The sequence below is a fragment of the Diachasmimorpha longicaudata genome, chromosome 1 (assembly GCF_034640455.1).
Source record: "Diachasmimorpha longicaudata isolate KC_UGA_2023 chromosome 1, iyDiaLong2, whole genome shotgun sequence".
NCBI classification, from domain to species: Eukaryota; Metazoa; Arthropoda; class Insecta; order Hymenoptera; family Braconidae; genus Diachasmimorpha; species Diachasmimorpha longicaudata.
Window position 1 is genome coordinate 12,078,952 of NC_087225.1, and position 26,178 is coordinate 12,105,129.

The following is a 26,178-nucleotide window of genomic DNA, read 5'->3' on the forward strand; positions in this document are numbered from 1 at the left end:
GACGCATTCCCTAACAATTTCGGTATCTACTCGTCGTTAAGCACGTTAGTGGATAGGCTATATATGCTACTGTTTCAGCATGATTAACGACTCTAACCCCCACGGACTTCTGTCACATGAATAGATGGAGAATGTTCCATGGTGCCTACAGCATATGCTGGAATTGTATGCACAGTTGCACTCGTATATAATGCACATTTATGTTTCATCGTGTCACAGCCGAGATTTCCCACAAACTGTGCTACGAGTATATGGGACACTAATGGAGCAATATATATGCTGATTCGAGATATATTCAGGGAATTTCGTAATTGACTGGGCTAAGGGAAGTTGGATTCATTCAATTGTAATTGAATTAAGTTGATACATCCGCACTATGATGGCCATCAAGTTTAGTTGTAGACTGGGGTGAGACAGTGAGGGCAATATGAAAAAAGTGTTGGCAAATTATATTGTTAGCAATGTTGATGTAGTTCGTATTAAACGCTAGACAATAAACAGTTTAATAGTATAACTGTTTGTTGTTTTTGTCGTTCAAACAACATCCGTATTACGAATCAGTTCGGAAATTTTTACAAAAGATTTTTATCTACATCAGCAACAAGTTATGACAGGTTGAATCCTCTGAATGTGGCAATTCCAATTTTTTTCCATCTATTCCAGTCTTATCCCTCGATCTTGACGAATTGGATCTTCATTTTGAGACGGAGTTTATACTTTTCAGTACGTTATTAATTTTCAAACTCATATTTTCAGTTGATAACGCTACTCAGTATCTTTGTTTACCACTGCACACGCCATCGTAGAAAATTGACCAATTAATGTAAGCAGTGGCCATTCGACTTACAACTGCGTTGAACTTATAAATAACATGACTGTCATTTTTGTCCAGTGAGCATACATTACCCAAACCGTTCTTATAACTGACCCAATTCAAGTTACAATTAATAATGAAGAAGAAAAACGAGAAGATGGTTTTGTTGCTTGTATTTGGATTAATTCTACATGAGCATCGAGTGATGGGATTTCTGCCAGGATTGAACATCATTTATGATTTATTTGATAAATTAAATGCTATTCACGATGTACACAGCAAATTTACTACTCCTTCAACTGCCGATCTCATGAATGCAACGCAAGAACTATCTGGAAAGATTGATAAATTAGCAACACAAATTACGGCACATATAGACCGAGCTGTTCAGACTCTACTGACGCGTTTACCTCTTATAGGTGAAATTACTGATGATGTGAGAGTTTTGAACAATTATGTGGGAAGAGTTGATAATTTTTATAACGAACTGAAGATCTATGTGACACATCCCCAATGGTACACTGAAAGAGATTTACGTGATTTACTGTCAGTTTTTATATCTCGTGAATCGGGTAACGTGTTTGACGTTATTTCTCAACTGAATGCTTTAATTGTACCAGGCAGATTGGGAGTGATGAAAAAAAGTTTATTCGTCTTACTCGGCGAACAAACGGGGGTAATTATTACAATTACATTTTATTATTTAAGATAGTCTCTATAAATTGACAGTAATAATTTGATAACATTCATCAACGAGCTGTTAAACAAATGCATTACCAATCTGCTATTAAATTTCAACAATTACTCTGTGAAATTTAACAATTGATTAATCAATTCACGTCACATTTTAATGACCGAAATTATCGTATGAATTTCTAGGAAAATATTTGACAGAAATTACTCAGTTTGAAATCCTAATTTAATAAATTCGATAAGAACTTTAACAACTCGTTGGGGAAATTCATCAAATGATTTTCTTCGAGTGCGTATGTTGTTCATTTTCATACAGGGAACTAATGTGGATATGTGTGACACTTATGGGCCACCTCAACAACGCCTACTCGATCTCTATGACATTGTTGTGGAAACGGAGGTAAGAGCTTTTCTGGTGGTTGGTTTTGCTTATGTATTGCAAGGCGACTTAAATAAAGGTGAATATAACTAACCAGTGTTCCAAGTATTCGCACAAATGATACTTATTTCGCGATGTGTATATTATAGAAAATTCGACGGGTGCTCTAGAAAGAGCTCGATTCTCATACGTAGAAAGAGTGAAGCGATACGAAGCTGTTGTCAGAGAGGGAATGAGGAAGTCATCAAGAATGTTCAGACGGTGTGATCCCCCTTCTGGCTGGATCCGAGGTTTATAAGTCGATAATTACTCTACTGTAGATGTGAAAAATTGATCATCATTATCAACCTCATTATTTTCCATTCGTATCAATTCCAGACGAAAATTTCGTCGAGTTGGAAATATATCGACGGGGCAGTCCTCTGTACGCAGTAAGCTTGCGATCAATGGAAGCGGATCTAGAGCGTAATATGTATGAATCATTCCCATATGCATTAGCTATTGAATTTTTGATATAATTAAATGCTAATTATTGCTCAGGGTTGTCACTGGTATCGCTTTCACAAAGAAAAATGCCATTATCAGCTTGAAAGTAGAAACCGCCCAACTCAACATATCCGGACATATTCTTGATGAAACAGCAGTTTGGCTAGAACCAGAAGATATAAAATATGATTCGGAGCAAGAGAGATTTATGTTGAATGACCCTAACGGTGATTCGATTGAAATGAAGCTCAACAAGGATATTGCTGTTCTTAGTGGCTCCGAGAAGAGAATACATCTAGATAAATTGTCTTTATCGTCAGATGAGATGATTACCGGTAAATGAGATCAATAAGGAGGAGATCAAACGATTCATCTTGTTTTTATCTAGGCGTGAATATTTCAGAACTAGCAAAAAACATATTTCTGGAATATTTTGCTGTCTAGAGCTGACATGAACCATTTGATCTCTCCATCGCTTCAATGATGCCATCCAATAACAGATTTTCTTTAGGTGTACGATTTCGCCGATTACTCCAGGACCATATGAAACCTCTCCAGCTGGAATTGCGATCAACACGGGTTGATTATGACAAAGGTATTTTAATAAAGGATTCGAATAAGTGGATTGGAAAAGGTGAGCTCGATTACTCTGGCGGAGAGCGCAGGTAAGTTACTGTAAATTCGCAGACAGAAAAGGAGAAGAATTCTACCACCAAATTCTAGCGTTGCATTAGAATTAAGATAGAATGGGCCAACATGGACGTTCCCAAGACGGACGAATCCCAAGTGGGACTTCGAGTCGTAACTGTTCAGCGCAGTTCGATGAACTGAACGTTGCCGATATCCTTTAAATATCTTAGTGTGTCACCAACAAAAATTCAATATTTCCAAGCATTAATATATTTCCCTGATTTTTTTCTGGAATTTTCCATTAAACTGAAACAACCAAAGATTTTCTGGTACAACAATATTTAGGCTAATTGAAGCTTTTCATTCTTTTTTGTAGTAAAATGCGAAAATTTGGTAGTTCATTCCTCATTTCTGATGCAGAGCACTAGACTGGTTTCAATTGTCTATTTGTGTTTCGAAATATTCATCAGAAACAGTCTGACTTTCACTGTGTAATGCATTATTACAATTTTTTATCAATTATTGTTATAAAATAGATGGGAGTACAAAAGTGATGATTACAAAGGCCCGGATAAAGATATGCCACAGACGTCGATAAATGTGGAGCCGTTGAAATTCATAAATTTCGATTGGAGCAAATCAACCTGGGACGGTTCTAAAGTAGCCATACCACTCTTCGACGGTGTGCCAGTAAATTCTGCTCCACGTACACCTTTAACAAGCATCGGCTTGTATCATAAGAAAGCAGAGGGATATGGCGGATTTCTGACTTTCATTTTAGAAGGATTCGATAAATCTAATTATGACTTAGATGCCAGCGGAAACCGTAACATCAAAACATAAATAACGCTTTGCCATAACATAATTTATGCCTAACGCCAATTCTATGTCTGGTAGATTTTTCCATTATGAAAATCGTAACTTAAACTTCAAAAGGCCTAAAATAAACGCGTGAGTTACGCCCGAACAGAGTATTTCTTCACATTTTCCCAACCGTATTTCATGTGTAAGAAATCATAAATAGCGTTGGATGACTAAAAATATGATTGAAAAAGGGTATCATTCAATACAGTTTTATTACGAAAATACGTACACGTTTCTATCTATGAATGTTTCCTGGAAAATTAGTTTAAATTGAAGTGATGCCTATCGGTGCTGATGATTGTGCTATATGCGCGCAATTATATGTAATAATACCGTAATGTTATCTACAGTCGCACGTGTCTGGCAAATGAGTGGATGAGTGATAACATAAAAAACTTAACATAGGCGGACAAACTAGCCCTAGACTTTTAATGTGCTTTCGTCGAAGCCTAGAAAATCCTGAAATAGATGGATTCATTTCAGCTCCACATCTCCACTGTTATTACAGAATTCACATATGATCTCTGTAAAAAATATGGACTCCCAATCTGGGCTCTCAAGAAATTAGTTTGTAAATCACATGATTTTGCCTGATACTGTCTAACAGTGAAGATCATCATAAAGTACCTCCTCTACAACTCCCAGCAGCTTCGACCCGACGGGGAAACACATTTGCGCTGGATCTAGAACCCAAGGAAATTTCCAAAAGCGATCGTCAACGCTAGTGGTGGGGATAACGCGATCAAGTGAGGACATATCGTGACCGAGTTATTATAGCGATAAACTCATAATCTACGGTGAAATTGTTCCTGTGTAATTATAAATGTCAAAACAAAGTGAGGCAGCTCCAATATGAACTTAGCGCGTACAGTTATTGTGGAACGATCTCCTGCAAGACATCCACAGTATTCCAAAATCGTCAGGAGAAAAATCTCAGAACATGAGACTTTTATTTCTACTGGGGCTAGTTGTGTCCCAGTACCAGGTGCATTGTCAAATAACAATTGCAATTGAGCTCATCAGTTTTGCCTGGTCTGCATTGGAAAAAATAAACACCGCTCATGACGCATATAGTAAATTAACAACTCCTTCAACCGCTGATATAATGAAGAAAACTAATGAAATTGCGGAGTCTATTGACAAGTTGGGAAACAGACTAGAGGAAAAAATACAACAATCAATGGACACCCTCTTAACTCGCATACCACTCTTGGGTCAGATTAGTGCTGATGTGCAGCTGTTAAACAGTCACATCTCAAGAATTGATCAATTGTATGGAGATATGGAGCATTATTTGCGAGCTCCGACAGACTTCAGTGAAAGTGCTCTCAACAATCTAATAAAGAGTTACACTTCGAACGATGGTGATGATGTGGAAGGGAAACTTGGTCTGATTTATGGGCTACTCATTCCAAAAGGATTGGCACTATTTAAAAGAAGCTTGTTTCTTCTTTTAGCTCAAGAAACACAGGTACGTTTTCATTTACTTTCATTCAAATATCATATGTAGGAAATTCTATCCTCATGAATATATTATCTGAAAGAGTAATACTTGAAATTGATAAAGCTTTAATATTCAGTTAACCCCCTTTCACTTTTAAAAGAAACCAATCAATATTTATGGTTATTTAAATATAAGGAAAACAAAAGAACTGAAGAGAATTGAGAAAAATAATAACTCATGAAATCCACAAAAATCTAAAGAGACAGAATTCATCAATTTAACCTTCGAAAAACGTGATAAGTTCAGGAAACTTTCATCCTCGAAGGTAGGATTTCATGAACAAAGTACACATTGATATGTATGAATATTTTCACGATACAGGAATATGGTCTTGAGACATGTGGTACAGGAGCACCACCTCAACAACGTCTTGTCGAACTTTTTGATATTGTTATCACAACAGAAATGAGGGGCTTTGCCATGCAAGGTTTCGGTGCTCTGATGAAAGGTTATGAAGATGGCAGTAAGTAACATATAATTCTACAGTACCCACGTGGAAATGTTGATAATGATCCGGGTATGTGTGTTTCTCAGAGAATTACACTGGCGATGTGAAAAGGGCTCAACAGAAATTAGTGAAGAGAGCTGAAGAATACGTACTACTGCTCGCACAAACTATGTCTCTTGCGGCCAGACAATTTCGAGCATGCGATCCACCCAAAGGCCATGTGCGAGGTTAATAATTACAATCAGAAAAATAATCTCGAATAATGCTATGAACAGTCTTTTCAGCCTTCTGAAAGTCTAAAGTCGGAACTTTGAAGCTAGAGATATCTCAACTTTAAACGTTTGAAAATCGTAAAACAACGATGAAAAAATATCGAATTAGAACTCATAAGTCTCAAAAAAAGTCTCTAGTTCTTCGACATATCCAATGAACCACTGCAATTTCATTGTTTATCATTATATAAAATGTCCCATTTCAGACAGTACTTTCTATGAATTTGAAAAATTCCTGCAAGCTTTCATAGTCCAAGAGAATGCCCTTAGGGTCGATCATCGCTGCCCGGACGATTGCAAGAAGTATGTAGAGCCAGGTCGCGTATATTACGGATGTAGAGGATATGAATGTACCCGTTCCCCTACTACATGCTATGGTCGGGTAGCGTACTGTAAAAGGATGGGTACATCTGCACGTGCGTGTGAATATGACGTGAGTTTATGCGAAACTCATTGTCTTACTTACCAGAAGAAAAAAAAAACTTAACAGTGGTCAAAACTTCAGGGCTCATTACCAAGACGATATGAATGGTTTAAAGACGCAGCGGGTGATCTATACGGAGATGATTCAAGGGGATGTCCAGCGCCAGGATCGAAAACGTATGGATTCAAAGTTACATCGTCCAGTAATGAGCTCTGTGAAATTTGCAGATGTATTTGTGGAGAAGATGCAGTAGAGTCCAGGTCTAAACATTTTGTCAGCCTGCGACCGCAACTAACAAATGTGGAAGACAACATGTTGAGTTTTTAGAAAATATTTCCTATTAAAACCTATGCAAAAATTCCCACAGATTCTTTATGATAATTATTTGATAGGGTGGTCATTGGGCTGGCATTCTTGATGAAAAAAGACATAGCTCATGTTCAAATAATGCAAGGTCAGATGTCTACAGAAGCAACTATACTTGAAAATAGTACCGTTTGGATGGAGCCTGAAGACATTGAATACGACCGGGAGCCAAGCGAAGCAGATTACACATTTAAGTTCATCAAGAGAACTGAGGACGGTGAAATTGAGCAATTGGTAAACGATAAGGATGTTGCTCCTTTATCATGGGAGCAAAGAAGATTCTATTTAGATAGACTCACATTACCACCAAATTATGTTATGACCGGTAAGTCATTAATCACCACAAAAATGTAAATTATTAGTTCCAGTTATTAACAGGACGTAACACAATACTTTCAATTTCCCAAATTTTCAAACGAATTCCTTGTGTCAACTGTTATCGATATCAGAGCTATCCATCACATTTCATTAAGAGAACGATGCCACGACTTAACTGGGTCGAGTAGTAACTATTAACGAATAGTCAGTTCTAATTCAACAGCGCCTTTTGGAGACAGTTACCAAATCACGTCAGCATTAATCTAATTGTTTTATCAGTGCATTTCACTGTAGGTTAATCAGCGCATATTTTAAAAGGCGTTGGACTCAATTTTCACCTTTCAAGTGATGATTCGTTAATGATTATCACATCTAGTTTAAGATAAATGAGGCGTTCCATTAGTGCAATAAAGTATGGAAAAAGAGCTCTCTCTTTTAGGGATAAAATTTGGAACAGTCGATTCTAATGCACGTTCCTTACAATTGGAATTACATGCAACACAGTTCGATGATGAGACAGGAAAGTTAGACCCTACCACTGGTATGTGGATTACACCTGACGACATGCCCTATACGCAGACACCGCAATTGAGGTAATTGTAATTTTTTTTTCGACGCAACAGGACATTTTCGTATAGCTACATATAAAGTAAGGACCTAACGACATCAGCTGCTGATGATTTATGGTAATAATATTTATAACGTAGGCAAGAGCACACTTATGTGGGATTCGAAAATCCGGTCAAATCTCAGCAGACTAAAATAGATTCGAAGCCATATTATTACATAGACATGGATTGGACAAATTATCCAAAAGATGCAGGACAAACGACGATACCATTGCTAGATGCTATTCCGGTGTACTCCACGCCATTTACTCCTCTGTCAGGAGTTGGATTATACCACAAGAGAGAAGCTGGATATGGCGGATTCCTAACTTTGGTACTGGAAGGAGTCGATAAAAGTCGCTATGTGCAATCAAAGGTTTGAAATATCCTTGGACGTACACCAATGAGGGTAGAATACCAATCTTAGGTCGATTTATGTCATCTGTCTGTCAATGAAATTTATGACTGAATTTCAATTATGATTTTAAGAAAAATTTGGCCATAATATGTATCCTGTCACTTGTAGGATATTGTCTTGAAAATTTAATATCTAATAAAGATGATTATCGCAGCAATGTTTTTCGTCATCATGTGCATCAAATGATGTTTCACAATTTTTTTTATAGAGAATTTCTTAACGTAGAGTCTTTCCTATCGCAAATTCATTTCAAACCTTAATGTAAAAACATCGCCATCGGCGAGTTTATGACCAACATTGATATTTAGATTTCTGTTTCTATCATAACTACATGAAATAATTATAGTAAACGATGATCATAGAATTCGTCCCAGAATATGAACTGAGGACTAGAATCGCTTTCGCAATCACGTGCAGAGCTCAGAATGAATCCACTCTCGATCGAGAAGATGACAAAAACAAACAGAATAATGTACTATGCAACAAGTGTTAGAATTTCTAAACTAGTTGCATAGAAAATTTTATGCCATGAGGTACAAAATGGCATAAAATAAATTCAGTAACAATACACCACTTTATTCACTGATACTTCCATTCAATAACAAAAATATATCAGCGACCGTTCTCATACGCCACCACAGTTCTTCCACTAGTACTGCTCCATCTATTACTTTAAATTGCTTCGTTCACGCTCACAGGGTATTTACCACCAAGCACTTTTTCACTCCATAATGGCACCGCCGTCCGGAACGAGAAGTAAAGGTGAGACGCGAAGAATATATATGCGAGCATATAGACTGTTGCCGGTGCATGAAAAGACGGTGTGGACCGGCAGGCGAATGGTGTGTGACAATATTTGCCAAGACGAAATTCACGTCCAATGGTGCAATTTGTACCTTGGAAAAAATATTCTTCGTAGTTAATCTATCTCCACCTTTTTGTCAACGATAAAAGTAAAACTTTTGATAATTCCCTTCGAGGGATACAGGAGAGACACAAATGTTTCTGTTAAACAAATTAAAATTATACGTCCAAAAGGTGAATGTTCCGAAATTCAATACTATCATTTAAAAGCGAATAATTAAAAGTCGCTGATGTGGTTTCAAAATCCACGTGAATTATCTTAAAAGCATCTTGTGGAGGTGAATCTAACCACGATACTACGTAACAGAAACTGTAACCACAGTGAGGTCAAGCAACAAATAAGTTCCACCGGCATCTCCCCCTGGCAAATAGATCCGATTAAATGAACGTAAACCAACCTGACCGCGTCTAAGCTGTCTTGGCGTCTTGGACGATGGTAATTAATTTAATTACAACGATTGAAGGGTCACACGGCTGTCATTGACAGGGCAACACCGACATGAATGGCAATTATACTCGAATACATCAACGACAGAGTGGAATTTATTCTGATGGAGAACTTGAATCGCCTGTCAGCAGCTTTGAACAATTGATACCGACCAATTCATAAAGATATACGATGTACACAGCTCCGAATCAATCAGGATTTGGGAACAATGGTGCTTCATGAGGGGGAGAGAAATACGAAAGGCAAACCGATTTCACGTGGAGCTTCAGAGCCGATAACGGGTTTCCAGTTTCACGTTGGAATAATACAACTCTCTCACTCTCTCCTCTCGACGATAGGTTTAATCGCAATCGGAAATTACGAGCGTGTTATACCGGTGCAGTGAGAACGGTATTGTACAGGCACTTTCGTATGAGCTCTTTTGTTGACTGGGTAGTGTTGGATCGAGGTGGTTCATGTACGGCTGGATATATAATTCTGGATTGAATGGGTAAAGTTACTCCACTAACGATGTTGACTCACATCCGTTCGACAATTTTCTATCGTGATTACCGTGAAAATACTATTAGCACGAGGATTATGAGATCATAACATCCTGATGCCGGAGGAAAAGACAATTACCGTCCTATGTACCATAGGATAACTGATATTGGTATCATCTATGGTAGTACCGATAAATTATTCCTTCTTTATCAGTGTTATAGACATAAGAATTTAATTTCCCCCTCTCGAAGCGATAGAGATTTATTGGTTTCTACTTCAAGAGTGATTGAAGAAGACGTAAAAGAGCAATCGACATCTCTTCACAAATCCTGGAAACTTGACTTCTTTTAATTCTCGGACTTCTACTCATTCTGAGGGCATTATTGAAACATTGAGAGAAAATTTGTTCCAGTTGATGCTGAATCTGATTCCATCACTTGCTACAGCAATTTCTTCAAGTGGTAGCAACACGATGGCAGAGAAAAAGACAATTATATCTTTACGTGCCGCTGGGTAATTGGTATTGGTATCGTCTATGCGGGTATCAATAAATTATTCCATCTTTATCAGTGTTGTAAAGGGATTCAATTTCACCCTCTTGGGGCGATGGGAATTTATTGGTTTCTACTTCAGAAGTGATTGAAGAAGCAACTGCCCATTGCCAGAATCTTGACTTCCGCTAATTTTCGAAGTTTTACTGATCTCGAGAGCATAATTTAGCGTTTGATGGAAAATTGACTACAATCAATCCTGAAACTTCATTCCACGACTTGCTGCAACAATTTGTTCTTCCTCGTTACACACGATTATGGAAGTTGATTGACGTCCTTCAGAACGCTGTCAGAAGTTCAGAGGGAACCAGAAAATGACATTATAGTCAGTGACAGATAATCTTCGGAAGACAAGCATATGGCTGCATATTTAATGTCATATTTCTGCTCTTAATCAATCTTCTAAATTCATTCCATCTTCTTACGCTTTTTAAAATTTATTACTGTCTGTTTTATTCAGTCATACAATATTTCCGAGAATGTAGTGACTTGGGGAGATGTAGAAGACGTAGACCATTGAACATCTCTTTATCGAGAATCAATTTATTACAGGCATCGGAAGTTCTTGTGATGTCTGAACTTTCCACTCTGAGCGCATTATTGAATCTTTGATAAAAACTTCATTATAATTAAAATAGAACCTTGGTTCATTCAGTTGCTGCATCACCTTACTTTTCGATAAAGGATGCCTTCATTGAACTTTACTAAAATGAAAAGATTATTCGTTCAGGCAAGAATATTGACATCATAATTACTCAATATTGAACTCATTGGAAATGCAAAGCTCTTTTAAAAATCTGGATTTTAAATTATAACCCCCCAACAACAATCATTTTAGCTGTATTCATTGATTGGTTTCTGATTTATGAATTGGTAAGATCCTCCCCAGGATGTGACGACTTAAGAAAACAGAAAAGAACCATTTAACATTGTTTTGAAGGCATTAATGTACGGATGCAACATAAGTTCTTGTGCTGCCTCGATTTTTTATCCAGCTCCTGAGTGCATTATTGAATCTTTGATAAAATTACCATCGTAATTAATGTAGAACTTTCGCTCCTTCAATTGAATCCATCGATTCGCCCTTCAATATCCCCAGACCTTATTGCATTTTATCGGCATAAAAATATTATTAGTTTCAACAAGAATAGTGGCATCATAATTATTCAATGGTGAACTCACTCAAAATGTAAACTATGTTATTCTCAGCTCACTCTATGAAAAAATTCAATCAAATCCCTTGAACTTTCCACTGCAACTCTGAATAAACTTTCATCATCAGACTGCCTAGTTTCATGAATATTCATCAGAATTATTTTCATCACCCCCAATGAAATATATTTTTCCCTCCTCCAAAATGAACAAGTGACCTTATGTTAGTCAAATCATCGTCTTCGTTATGGTTATAACACACTCGTCTCGTCTCAGACACTTGATACTGTGACTAATATCTCCTCCAATTCGTAATACAGTTAATTTTATTCTTTAACGCTCCTCGAAATGTCTCCAGATGTATATCGTCACACACGTGCTCCTCAACGCAAAACAATTTTTCGAGTACTACATCCCTCACAATCTGGGACTTGGAGCTCAGCCAATAAAATTCTCGAATATATAATGGTCCGTTAATTTTATTTTTCTCCCCTCACCAAAACACGACAGTAATTTATGGCCGAATAGAGCGCTGTGTATAATAATAATTCGAGTTTAAAAAAATTATCCAAACAAATTTACAAATCAAATGAAGTCAAACAACCCTCTTCCTACTCCCTTCAATCACCAATTTACGCATATTCGGAGTTTACTTTGATGTCAGATTAAAACAGCGGAAAAAGGGCCGAAGAGGTTTGGCTGAAAAATTGAAATCCATTCCCTTGTGATGTCCTCACGTGGCCAAGTTTCTATTAAACCGTGTAGGGAAAAGCCATTGAAACGCCCAGCCTATGACCCAAAGTTACCCCCGAGATTGCATTGGTGGGAGACGCGGTGTTGATCGATTAGCAAAAGCTTTGAACGTTACTTCCGCCCTCTTCCCAAGCCAAACCCAAAAGCCTGGGTCTACGTACCACCTCATCCCACCATTTGGTAACCACCGTAGCTATATAACCCAACCAGCACTGTACTTGGGGTCATGATGCAATTAGTGACGTTGCATTCCTCTCCCTCCCGTCCCTCAGCCAGGGCGGCCGTACCATCGCACCAAATCACCTCCAAGGGATGTGGTACCATGTATGGTCTCTGCCTACTCATGAGAGTGTCTCTGGATTTGACCTCCATCCGGCTCCATTGTTTCATAAATTTCTGAGTGAGGTCGGTCGTGGAATTGTGTCAATTCAGGTGGATAATATTTGGATAGGTAATGGAAACGCGGTGATTGCAGGTTTCGTCAAACAGTAGGAAAAAAAAGTGGAGTTATTGTGGGAAATTCAATTTGAATGCAATTCTCAGAGAGACGAGATGGACGAACTGATGACGGCCATTGGAATTGGAAATGTTTCATTTTACATCATTTGAGGGATTAAATTTAGCTACTTGTCAAGATACTGAAAAATATTCTCCTGACTGACAAGCATGACCTTTTCTCAACGAATACTCCATCGGTGAAATCCATTCCATCACGAATTCTTCGAATATATTCTGTACTTTGACAAGATGACTGGAATTAATAAAATTACTAAATAATTTCAGGCATTCGCAAACTATATTTCTGCTTTTGTTATTTTTAATATTAATTCGCGAGTTCCTCTACATGTGGGAAGCACTTCTCCCTAATGTTTAAGGTTCTATTACACAATTTCTGTGACAACACCTTGCTTAATAGCGCCCTGATTGTTCATCGATAGCTCCCGAAAAATCCATAGCTACTTTCTCTTTGTTATGCCTCAATGCAATTATTATACAGATTCGGATCCTATCTCGATGAATGATAACCGAATAAAAATCCGCTCATTAGTGAAGAAACGAGCACCAACACACCACCAGAGCAACACCCCAGATAAATCGAATAACCCGTAATCACATCAATATGACAGTTTTCTAAAACTCTCTTTAACAATTCAATGAAAATATCATAAGCTGATTACGGTCGATCCACAACTGCACTTCCAAACGGCTTGCTCACATTAATTAAAATGTCCAGTGCAGGTTATTCGTTGCATAATCTGATGAATGAATAATTCACAGTGGCGTAATATTTAGTGAATATTCCCTGGGTCAATTGGCCTTTGAGTAGCATAAAAATGAAATAGTGTAAATAAGGTTCACCGTTTATTCTTCACCCATTGACGACTTGCACCCGTACCATTGCCATTGTTAAAAACAAAGGAATTTGAATAATAACAACAGCAGAAAGTCCACAGCCGGGAAGCAGAAGGCAACCTAATTCCTTCAGCCCTCTCTCCCATTGCTGTTTCAAGCCATTCTCACCAAAATAGCGGGCGCTCTGGCTGTATTCAAAATAAGCAGAGGATTAGTTGGAGAGTTCCGAATAATCTCCAGAGCGCACTCCAACTTCTATCAGTATGTCCCCTCTCCATTGGAATTTCTGAGTGTCTCTATCGCGGTTACTCGCCACTTCCTACAACTTGCCGCAGAGTCAACCACACTTGGGATTTAATTGATGAGCTTCGACGTTCCCAGTCTTCCAAGACATGAACCAAAGTTTTACAGGCATTCTCTGGTGTCTTACCTATCGGATTCAATATTGATAGTTCTCTTTTGGTAGGAATGGGTGGACTGAACTTTAACGGAGAGCGCTTGAGAGGCTTGGATCATTTTGCTCCAGACCGCTGCTCTTTGTTGAAGGAAGAATTAGGAGACAATCTATATATTGGAGTCTGTCTTCATAGGGTAGACGAGTGTTTTTGAAGATAAATGTGAGGTATTGGTTGATAGAGTGAACAGTCGGGGTGGAAATAAATTTCCAATACCTTCCACAGAATTTCATCAACATTTGAAAAAAAAAATTCAGAATCGAAACCTGTTCGATGTTTCAATTAACTCCAAAACTGTTGGGAATTATCGGTTGAATCAGCGGATGAATATTCGTGAAATATTTACACGATTGAAAATTGGCAGGATTACTTCAATGCAATGAACTTCAGAAAAATTGACTAATTTTTTTCGCATCATTTGATTAAATTTGAATGTATCCCGGTCAATTCACGTCTCAACCTTATAATTTGAGATGTGGAAAATGGCAAATAGCCAACACTCATGATTACCCGTGCAGAATCATCTGGATGCCAAAACTCATTCACTCTCTTCTAATTACTTTGAAGCCACCCATGCAATATCGTCTATTATCTCCGAGGAATATTTTTAAATTCCATTAAAATTCAATGCTACCATTCTCCGGGAATCCGGTCAGCGCCAGGTCGATCCTCTCGGGAAGGATCTATGCCACAGACATATATGCGTGCAATACCCACATCAATGGCACATATATTCGAATAATATTTATACATACCCTCGTCACATACATAACTTCCTATACCACTCCCAACTTCTCTCGTTATTCCACATTTTATTCTCCCGCACTTCATTATAAACTTCATTGTTCAAAACCGCTCAAACAAAGTGTATGATATCCCATCCCGTTCACGATACTCCTCACCAAAAAAAACAGCCACAAGAATTTTCAATCGTGTAACTGATGGTCTGCAAAAAATTTCGTAAACCCCATGAAAAATACACGAATTTTCCAATTACAACTTCTCCCCGAGGCAATGGCCACTGGCCCGAAAATATTTGGTTTACGATCCGTCGGAGTTTTTTAATTACTCTATCCCGGCGCACGCACCGGTAAAAAAGAATTTTGTGACGAATGCACTGCACGTTTTTGAATAGCTCCACGGGTTTCCATTTAATCCGACTATTTTAACTGGAAAATCAAGGAAAAAAGTATGAAAAGCTGGGGGAAAAAAAAATTGGAGTCGATGAAAAAATACTATTCAATACCAATACCACCCTGGGATTGTTGAAAGAGAAAATACAAAGCCAATGCAATCAACTCGGAAAATTGGGTTAACGATCTCGTTCGGTTAATCGGCAGATAAGAGTACGAATATTTCGGAAATATAGGATCTTCGGTAACAACGGAAAATAAATCAACACCTGTGATGAAGTAAATGGGCAATATGTGAATAATCGTTAAATCGTTGGTAAAACGTCAACATTTAAATTGTTCGTGTGCCTGTGCATGTGAAAGAGCTTGACCGAGTTTGGAACTATGCGTGCCATCAGGCAGTAATCCACTGCTGGCATCCGACGGATCGCATACCGCTTATAGTGAGAGAAGACTTCAGAGATCGGGGTAAAATCGTTATTCCGCCTAACGGACATCCGCGGGGTCAATTTTGGACTGGAAAGACATTTGTAGAATTACATTTGAATGGTATTTCAGGCCTCGATATGAGGCATCAGATATGGGGGCGTTGAAATATTACTTCACACAATTAGGCCAAGGGAGAGGTCATACATCATCATATAAATAATTGGGGGGCGGAATAATCTTCAAATGCTCCGAGTTAAAGTAACAATAATTCGTCTAATTCGGTAATTGCATTTTGAAACATAATGAAAATGTCATGTCATTCGAACGTTTTGATATCAGAAATACCGACGGCAAGAATTTTTCTGCAGAATTATAATCAACGGTTTAATCTTTTGTTGGTGTTTTTATGATACCATATTTGAGTGAGTGTGGCAAAAGCTGCCCTCAACATCCATCGAATTGTTTGACTTGTCATAGAACTAAGGTAAAGGATGAAGAAGAAGTTTAAAAGAAAAAGTGATATAAATTTGGAGAATTGAAGTGCTATTTACTGATATTTTCAGGAGTATTAAACGTTAGTTTTAGGGATATTTGTATGTATCGGATTGACTGAACAGACAGGGGTCAACAGAGATACTGGAGGGATGACTGCAAACATTAATTAGTCGTGTTGACTTGCGGAAAGCGGAGTGTTTAGTTAATGCGTAGACGCGTTTCGATTAACCCTCACCCTGCGAACGTATTTTCGGTAGATCCGACACACGATCGTTTGACTTTTTATGTCCACTGTCAAAAATGTTTTCGGTAAACTATTTGAATATCTTTGTTATGCTACTGTTGCACAAAATTCCCAGAGACATTCAATGACAGTTTTCAATATAAAAATCTCTTCTTATGGAATACTAAATACCAAAATATTTTTTTAAAAATCATCTTAATTAGATATTCAGAAAAAAAAATCATAATTTTCCCCTCAATTTCAAGGAGTAATTCTCTAGCAGCAAAATCTTAAGATAAACCTGTCAATTTCTCAATACAAATACCGAAATCTCTGAAAAACTTTTTATACTGTATCCCTCGGTGAGAGCCCCAACTTTTTCATCAAATATTTTCTCCCCATGAAAATATCGTTTTCCGTCATTCCACGGAGGGTTCCAATATCCCGTATGTCTTAGAGAAAATGAAATTGGTACAGATTTCCGTCGTTGAGATCGAACCTCGTCATGAAAAACTGAATTTAAAACTTTGAAAATTTCCCCCGTCGTCTTCACTCTTCCCCCTATCTAAGTACCAAACTTCGTTTAACTATACAGTTTGCAGGGATTATCCGTGAACATAGGGCCTACAAGGAACGCTAGGGTGCCGTAGGGAAATTGCACTGGAAAAATTAGTGATTACGAGGAGACTCCGTTGAAGACGTTAAATACAGAAATGTATCTTATCAGCTCATTTCATAGTAAATGAAATTCCGAGTGTCTTAAAATGACATCTTTTGTGAGCAAAAAGTAAGATATGCGATGGATAAGAGGTTTTTATAATGTCTTGATTGAAATATAAGTAGAATAATTAAAGACATTTTTACTCTCTTGATTCAAGATCTTGGATGAATGTCTAGGTAGATAAATCTCCAGTATCTTAAATTAATTCCACTCTCCGACGAGACTGCTTTTAAACGTCGTCACTTTTTCAATTTTCCAACTGCATTCCATGAGAAAAATGGAAAAAAATCAAACCCTGTCATTATCTGAATTAAATACTAATATTTCATTTTCATTCATGACGTCTAGTATTCTCAAAAAAAAAAATACCCAGCATTTTTATTACCGATTAATTGATTATTAATTTTTTATACTGAACAACGATTTAGTTATTCATTTTTTTAATGAATCAACCAGATTCTACTCCGAATTTATAATCTCCACTCTCCACTAAATATATTTACGATTCAATTGACACGGATAAATATACTATACGAAGCTATAAAACCTCGTTATTAACGAAACATACAATGATTACGATCTCCCGACTTCTGTGTTCATATTCCCTGTTTTGATACTCTACAATAATATACTTCCTAAATTTATTACGCACTACGAATACATAAACTGTGATAGGTTTAGTATTTCTACACCTCTTATAGGTCTTGTAATTGGCTCCGCTTGTCTCAGTTTGAATAAACAAAATACGTGAATGGATCAATGTAAAAATTGTAATTTGCATTGCTTCATGCAACGGAAATAGTTGAAATATTTGTAAGAAAAAAATCCAACAAATGAGGCATGGGAATGTCTGTCTTAATATTCCAATTTAAGACTCCAAACCGGAGCCAAAGTCTAAACTTCGCTCGTATTTTTTTTACTGCACCCCCCGGGATACCGGTAATTAGACAATATTTAATCAGTACTCACCGGGTGGACAGTTGCAATCGCCGACATCCCTCTTAATCCTGAACATGGGTGACTCCGGATACGGAATCTTTTGTCCAAGGAATGCCTCCTGCACTTCACGTCGAAGCCTCTTAATGATGACCTCCGACGTTTCCTGATGATCGCAGCGCGCCTCGAGACTCTGTATCCTCGCTTCTAATTGCAATTCACGATAAGCAAGTATTCCCGAAATCCCAAGACTCCCCACACACAGAAACAGCATTGCCCAATTAAGTCCACTAACATCCATTCGATTAGCCTCTTTTCGAAATTTTTTGGGCACTGTTGCCTCGATTACCTTCCGACCCGGCCAATTCTCGTTGGTCTCCATCGTGTTTGTGTTTACCACTAACACGCGATAAATTCCCAGAACCGACCCCCTAACCCACCCAAAATTTACAAATACAATCGATCACTTTCTCTCCTATCAATCCCTTAAATTACAATCAGTCTTAAAGACAATAAACTGAACTACATAACTCGTAACACCACTGTCCATCTGTCAGTCATTATCAATGCTCACCGTTGCACTTCAGGAAATCATCGTCATGATAATAAAATCTACCCCTAATGAATTAATCACGCGATGACACCAGAAAATGCCCTCACAATTTTCCTTTCCCACGGGACAGAGGGAAAATTCGAGTAACTAAACAGTCCAATTATCGGTGACGGTGTGATTACACCTGTTAAACGATAAACAACCAACTAATGGTGCGAAAGCCACTCTGTCCAATCACGAGACAGTCGTCCACCCCCTCTCCGAAATGGCGGGAAAATTCAATTGAATTATTGTGATGACATGACTTTCACAGATTTCTTTTTTTCTCCACTCAATGTCAGATTGAATTTGTTACACTTGATTGCACTCGTGATCCCGATGAACCGAAATTTGACACTCGCGAGGCTCACGGTTAGACGGTCGCAGCACGACTGGTTGGTCTATCGTGTGCGGAGGGTTCGTCATTTCGGCTCTCTTCGACTCAACTCGTGTTACTTCGGGCCTGCACACGCCGGTACGATATCCCCTGTTTCTCTCTTTCTCTCGCTGACACCGGGGGAGAGTGGGATATTTTTTTTTCTCTACTTGTCTGTGGTTCGAGCCACCTTCCGGAGGCCCACTGCGACGACTCCCACGTTTATGTGTGATGCAGTTGACCGTGGTCTGACGGAGGATAGTGGAGGGAAAATCAGGGAAGAAATGAGAGAATAGGGATGAAATTACTCTAGGTATTCCCGGTACTCTTTGAATAAAAAAAATTGGGATTAATGGGTATGGGGTTTTTTGGTAGCGGATGGGGTTTATGGAAGCGTGATTATTCCCGGAACACCTGTCCACGTATTGGACCCGCGGGAATCGCAGGAGGCGAGTGAAAATATGAGGGTTTTCAGTTTTGTTTGGGCTTCGGTGGGGATTGCATTAGATTATTGACACACAGCTACTGGTAAAAGATTAACACGAGAGGTTGGAATAATTCGGCTAATCTGGAGAGTACTGAATATTTAACTTAATGCAATTTCATAATTTCAAGGAAAACTCCATGGAACTGTAAATTATAGTTTAATTATTCTACGAACATTGAGATAATGCTCAGCTGGTACATCATAGTCCTCTGAATTTTTAATGAATTCGGGGGATTTATTTTTACTGAAAAATTCAGGGAAATGGTGGAATTTCATCTTTCTGCAGCTAAAAAAATTAGAACGTTATTTGACGTTTCTCCGTTAACTCAAATTCAGGGTCAGATATTGTAACACCCCGGCAAATTTATTTTATCCTGTACTTCAGTTTTTTATGTCTGTAAATAAAGAAGTTTTTCACCTCCAGAGTGCACGTGTGCTAAATGCACTTTCCAACTCCATCTTCCAGTCTTGAAAGCGGTAAAAAACTTCGTTTGATGATGAAACCATTAATTGTCGGAAAAATGGAACCGCACTTTTGCTTTGAATTTTTACAGCGGGTTTTCGCGGAGAAAATGAGGGACAACGGATGAGTGATATCTGTTACTAGCCACTGCATGTGTGATTTTATGAAGTTGGCTTTTCTCACGGGTCATGAAGGGAATCAGTCGGTTGAAAAGTGAGTACAGTGAATGTTGGTCATCTTGATGATAAAAAAAATCGTCACATGAACCTAATTGTTACAATTAAAAATAATTATTTTATAAGTGGAACCAATTGAAGACTGAAAGGATGAAATTGAACTCAATTTTGACAAAATCTCCGTTCCAGAAATCTATATTTTTTCACTTCTCAAAAAATACTGGAGCAGGAGGATGGCCTTACTCAAATGAGTTAAAATGTTCGGTCGCGTCGTTTTCCCAAACGAGCAGAGTTATTTGGAGTTCAAAATTAGTTTCCGATGAATTTTCAATTAATGTTATTCTCTCTTCCATTAACTTTTCACATTTACGAGAATTTCTGTTATCCGAATCTCTAGAAGAGATATCAACTCGAGAAAACTCCCACAATAATTTCTATAATCATTATTCGAGGTGATTTATCTAAAAAATTCATTGGGTTCGACGTTTCCAGCGATAAGAGACCTACGAACTAATTAAAACTTGTCCCGAGTGTTAGTTTCATTTCCCCTCGGCTCTTTACACCAGCCTAACTTTATTCCTTGCCCTCTTCCCCGGCTGATTCGGATAACAACATCGAACCTAAAACTCCCATCTCTGGTGTCCCTTTGTCTCTGACCATTTGACTATATGTTGGCGATAAATTTCACTCGGCGACGTGTGCGATAAGAAAAAATGCATATTTCATAGGATCGAGTTCCACCCCAGGTGAGGGTTTCCAAGCTTGGACGATAGGCTCAAGCTTGGCCCAACCTCGGTTACCAAGCCTCGGGATTCCTAGTTTGGACCAAGGTTGAACCTGTGGTAATTCCTAGGTAAAACCAAGTTTGGCGATTCCCTGTGAATTAAAGCTTGGCTACCAAGGCAATTCCTATCTTGGTCCAAGCTTGGATCTCCGAGCTTGGATTGATAAGCTTGAACCAAGTTCGAGCCAATATGTTCTAGTAAAAATTCAATAGTTTATATTTTGTACAGATATGAATCCATATTTTTTATAAATAAATATATTATTTATTTTATTATCTTTAATTTTTTGCACATTCAAAAATTTAGCTTGGACGATAGGCTCAAGCTTGGCCCAACCTCGGTTACCAACCTCGGGATTCCTAGTTTGGACCACGGTTGAACCTGTGGTAATTCCTAGGTAAAACCAAGTTTGGCGATTCCCTGTGAATTCAAGCTTGGCTACCAAGGCAATTCCTATCTTGGTCCAAGCTTGGATCTCCGAGCTTGGATTGATAAGCTTGAACCAAGCTCGAGCCAATATGTTCTAGAAAAAATTCAATAGTTTATATTTTGCGCAGATATGAATCCATATTTTTTATAAATAAATATATTATTTATTTTATTTTCTTTAATTTTTTGCAAATTCAAGAATTTCTAATTGGTTATCGTCCGAGGGCTTTAAGTCAAACCGGAAAATTATGAACAAATTCTATTTCAAATTTATCGTTTTTTATATTGTATTTGAAACCGTATATCTCTCTAATAAAAAAAAGAATCAACCAACTGTAATGGAACTGGAATGGTTGGGCGGGTGCGGTGTTGCTCCGGCGGTCATCGAGGCTAAGCAGCGTTTCGTTGGGATACTACTTGGATGGGTGACCGTTTGGGAACACCTACACTCGGGGAAAAAAAAAAGTCGGTCCCATGGCACCGCAGGGGAAGGGAACAAAATGTAAAAACCCGAGAGGGTCCATACATGTGAAAATAAATAATAATAATAATAATAAAAAGAATGTATTTCAATACGACTGCCAAAAGTGAGTTTTTTTGCACAGCCAGCTAAACTTATTTTTTTTTAAGCCAAACTTGGAAGTCGAGTTTGGGTGCCGCTTGGACCGAGGTTGGACCAAGTTTGGTCCAAGCTTGGATCCCAAGTTTGGTCCAAGCTTGGGCCAAACTTGGGATCCAAGCTCGGACGGGCGTTACCAACCAAGGGCTAGCCAAGATTGGTCCAAGTTTGGAAACCAAGCTCGAACCAACCTAGCCTAGTCTCGGTCCAAGCTTGGTCCAAGCTTGGACCAATGGTGAATTCCCACCTGGGACGTTAATCCGTGAAATACGGTAGGGAAAAAGCGACTGAGAAGGGATGAAAAAAATTGTTGTACACGCGTTTAGTACTCAATGCTACCATGTTTTTACTCCATTTTTTAATGGACATTTTGACCAGATCGATAGCAAATGAATGAGTGTCACCGGCCATTTCACAATTCTGAAAAAACGTGAATCACACGTATTGAAAGAGCAATGCACTTGAAAATTGAATAACGATTGCAATTGAATTTTTCAACGGTACCCAAACCCGGTGAATTTGCTGGGAAAATTGAGGGCCATAACGTGTAACTGCTATTCAATGTGTAACTGCTTTTGTAACCAATTTTTTGGACAATCAGCTGGAAAATCAATTGGAAATAAAACTAATAAATCTGCCCTATCAATTACGGAAGGAGTAGTGGAATGACAATGTGGGCGGAATAATATTGGTCGCGTTGTGAGGCATAAAACAGAAAGAAAAGTTAAGAATACCGATGGGGAGCTATTCACGTTTCAAGATATTTCTATTCCCAGCCTGGATTCGCATGTGAATTCTTTAATACATTTTGCGGCAATGAAATTCACCAAATGGATGCTGAAAACACCGACATAAAAATTTAACATTCAATAGGCGTCAATGTAATTTGAAAATTTTCCATTAAAAAATTATTTATCGACAGGGGCATTGCCCCCTGTTCGTTCCCTTCTTCCCACCACCTCTTACCGTTCCCTCTGCGCGTTTCTCCTGACTGTTGACCATCTCCGTAGGATGTAAATCAGAAACCAGTGGGACCCCCCATGACCTCCGGAAAACCCAGTGATTCCGACCTCCGTCAGACCTTAGATTTCCCTAAAATCATCACAGAACCTCCCTAAAATATATGAATCACCCCACACGATCTCCATAGACCCTCGTCACCCCACAGTACGCGCTTGAATCATCCCTTACACCTCATTTTACGGCGCTACGTGAACTTTTATTACCTGAACTGATAGAAATGTGAAAGGTGAAACCTATTCTATCTATCAATTTTTCACAAACTGTCCGCTCCAACACCGATTAATGTCGATCAATATAACCCCCAATACATGCCTTCTAAATATAAAATGTACCATGCAAAAACAAACAGGGGAATGAAAAAAAAAATTTTTTATCTGAAACAAATACAGTGGAACACTCTGTGCGCTGATGACTGGTGCCGTCGATTAACTGTCATCCGGGAAGCAAGAGAGTGGAAGTGGAGTGAAACGTATGAATGGCTAGACACGGGACTCGTTAGTATTGCATAACTCGTTTGGGTTGTGGTGGGTGGGGGCGGGTACATAGGAGGAAACATCGATCGACAAATCGATCATCGTGCGAGCTGGAGTGAGTGAGTGAAGGGGGGATATAGTTGGACGGGTTTTGGGAGGATGAGGGGGCAGAGGTACATTCACTCACTCGTGCCGCATTATGGGCGTCATGGGGTGCGCGTGCGACCCCACTGTAGGCACTTGGAATTGCTGCCGACGGTGGCCGCCAGCCGAGCGCACCGGAGGAAGTGCCTCATATAGACTACATCCTGGAGCATCCTGCCATTGCCCAGTTATTTCATATACGGGTGGTATGTGTGTTTGTTCAACCCCTTTTTTTTCATATTCATGCAGTTGGGGGTTGAATATTATTTATGGTTCGTTGAAATTGTGAAAAAAATTTTCAGAGAGAAATTAAATTTGAAGTGCATTGTTAGGGGAAAAGGGGAATTTTAGGACGAGTCTAGGGATAATTTTTGAATGCTGCATTCGGGTTCATTTCGATGGGAAATATAAGCATTAAGTCATAGTTCTCTGTCTCAATGATTTCCCAAATGATTAACCCTAGATCGGTCAGTGTACGAGCAAAACAGTAATATTCGTAACTCTTATCGAATATTATTTTGACTGGCAGATTACAGAACAGACACGTAATTTTTAAAGAATTTTTCTCTTTGTGTGCTATGGCTCGCAGTTACCTGGAAGGATGCGAAAAAAATTGAATTCGTTCACTGAAGTATCAGGAAAATCGAGAATTGATTGGTCAGCTGTGTACCCGACATTGAACAGCCAATTTGAATCAATTATTTCTCAAGTATGTTGAGTATTGCGATTCAATTACGAGACCTCAATGATCTCGCAAACTCACAAAGCTCCACTGGTCTGAATAATAACGGATTTTTATTTCGTTTCTGATATCTGCAAGAGCATTCGCATCGTTAGCCCGTAATTGCAGGGAGTCCTTCGATACCTAGAGAAAAAAAATATTCCCAGCGAAGAATTATAGGGAGCAGCAAAGGGTATGGATAGATCAAACACGATTGCATGGAGTTGAATTCTTCAAACACACTGTTTAAACAAGATACAAGGTGAAGTCGGAGTACCAACATGTTACTGAGGGGAAACTAGACAGTGCGACATTGAATGACGAGCATTACATCGATCGACTCATTTATTTTTCACGCTGTCTGCACGATTCGCTGATTATTTTCTATCGTAATATGTCCGTGAAAGAAAAAAGTGGTTTCGTGTAAAGAAAAGATGGTGTAGAGCGGTGCTTGAACGTAGAAATCCAATCGATTTGGCTCGGGATGAAATTCAAACCAGAGTTGCAAGTTCAACCTCTACCAATAATCTCGAGCTGAAGAAGAGATAGAAATCATTTCCGTGAGATGCTCCTATCGGGGATGCAATAATAATTTCTTTAGTTTAAAAAGTTGACCGAAATATGATCCACTGTTGTAGTCAAACACTGGTTTTGGTTCCGAATGGCAGCTCTATAATGGTCTCACTAAGAGTCTCAAAGTTGTCGCATTATATTGACTAATTATGATGCCAAAAATTCGAGGAGCAATTGATTTTTCCAATTTGACAATCCCAGCAATAATTTTCTGAATTGTTAATTTATGAATATTGTAGTTGGATGTGATTTTAATTACCCTGATGAGCTTAAAGATTCGCACTCTCATTAAAACATCGGCTATAATTCAACCAGGAAAATCCAATTATCCGAATTTCCCGACCTGAATGAGAAATTTCATGAATGATTTGATCTTAAATTGAATTTGATTCTGCAACATTAAAAAATGGCATGTATTTATTGCTTAATTGAAGGATATATACAGTATTAACAAAATTGAACCTAAAAATATGGAGCTGACAATTCAAACAAGAACTGCAAGTTATTATCAATGAGCACAGTCTTCAAGAAAATAAGTCGTCAGTTTTCCCGGTTTAACAACTTGAAAACTAAATCTTTTCCTTCATTAAGATAATCTTTTCGCTTTTCCCTCTTTTATCGAAACAATTTTTCCAGTTAAAATAAATGAAAAAAATGAGTTAACAAGCTCAATGATCTCGTAGTATTCCAGTCTCGAGAAAATCCGGAAAGTCACGTAAAGTCAAGTGGCTTTTCCCGTGGCTGCTTCCAGGCCAGCGATTCAGAACTTTAACCGTCCTCCGAGTTCTTCTTTCCCCTGCACTTTATGTACGTGTAGTTACTTGACTCTCTACCCTCGACATTTTTCCTCCTCCGCAGGTACATCACAACTCTCCATGTGAACGCATTTTCACGAACAGAAAGACACGTAACTACCCGGTTCACCAGCCAAGACAGCAATGAACTGCCTCCAGAGAGACGTATGTGCTGTTTGCTAACTCGAGAAAAGGTCAGACTGCCCGACATGTTATTAATCCAGAGTGACAAAAATTTTCCAGAAAATTTTCATTTGATTTTCTCGTGAGAATCCACTAGGTTGGAAAATTTGCATATTTCAA

The 26,178-nt window shown here is 38.4% G+C and overlaps 5 protein-coding genes across 29 annotated transcripts in view; 3 read left to right on the top strand and 2 right to left on the bottom strand.

Moving 5' to 3' along the window:
* LOC135164253 (collagen alpha chain CG42342-like) overlaps positions 1-19,206 on the bottom strand; it is a 132,538-nt gene extending 113,332 nt beyond the window's left edge. For 10 of the 25 annotated variants that reach the window (XM_064124593.1, XM_064124558.1, XM_064124544.1 and 7 more), the window contains exon 1: positions 18,254-19,204. In XM_064124593.1, the coding sequence (XP_063980663.1) occupies positions 18,254-18,602 (349 nt within the window). In that variant the 5' untranslated portion in view covers positions 18,603-19,204. Of the gene's footprint in view, positions 1-18,253 lie in introns of all 25 variants that reach the window. The other 15 variants (XM_064124513.1, XM_064124584.1, XM_064124529.1 and 12 more) reach the window with 2 other exon arrangements.
* The window catches only part of LOC135164397 (putative peptidyl-tRNA hydrolase PTRHD1), a 141,087-nt gene extending 115,110 nt beyond the window's left edge, over positions 1-25,977 (top strand). Inside the window, exon 4 of the mRNA XM_064124703.1 lies at positions 25,940-25,977. Within this exon, the coding sequence (XP_063980773.1) occupies positions 25,940-25,962 (23 nt within the window). The 3' untranslated portion in view covers positions 25,963-25,977. The remainder of the gene's footprint in view (positions 1-25,939) is intronic.
* On the top strand, positions 872-3,969 carry LOC135164373 (uncharacterized). The gene is made up of 7 exons (XM_064124649.1): positions 872-1,490; positions 1,824-1,965; positions 2,036-2,176; positions 2,265-2,358; positions 2,427-2,707; positions 2,884-3,037; positions 3,539-3,969. The coding sequence occupies exons 1-7, from the start codon at positions 951-953 to the stop codon at positions 3,843-3,845; spliced, it is 1,659 nt and encodes a 552-aa protein (XP_063980719.1). The 5' UTR covers positions 872-950; the 3' UTR covers positions 3,846-3,969.
* LOC135164366 (uncharacterized) lies at positions 4,748-8,381 on the top strand. The gene is made up of 8 exons (XM_064124636.1): positions 4,748-5,337; positions 5,692-5,833; positions 5,905-6,045; positions 6,297-6,523; positions 6,596-6,828; positions 6,907-7,205; positions 7,638-7,791; positions 7,906-8,381. The coding sequence occupies exons 1-8, from the start codon at positions 4,807-4,809 to the stop codon at positions 8,186-8,188; spliced, it is 2,010 nt and encodes a 669-aa protein (XP_063980706.1). The 5' UTR covers positions 4,748-4,806; the 3' UTR covers positions 8,189-8,381.
* LOC135164421 (uncharacterized) lies at positions 19,125-19,893 on the bottom strand. The gene is made up of 2 exons (XM_064124751.1): positions 19,850-19,893; positions 19,125-19,515 (listed from the first exon to the last, which is right to left on the bottom strand). The coding sequence occupies exons 1-2, from the start codon at positions 19,876-19,878 to the stop codon at positions 19,125-19,127; spliced, it is 420 nt and encodes a 139-aa protein (XP_063980821.1). The 5' UTR covers positions 19,879-19,893.
* Positions 25,978-26,178: the final 201 nt, after the last annotated feature.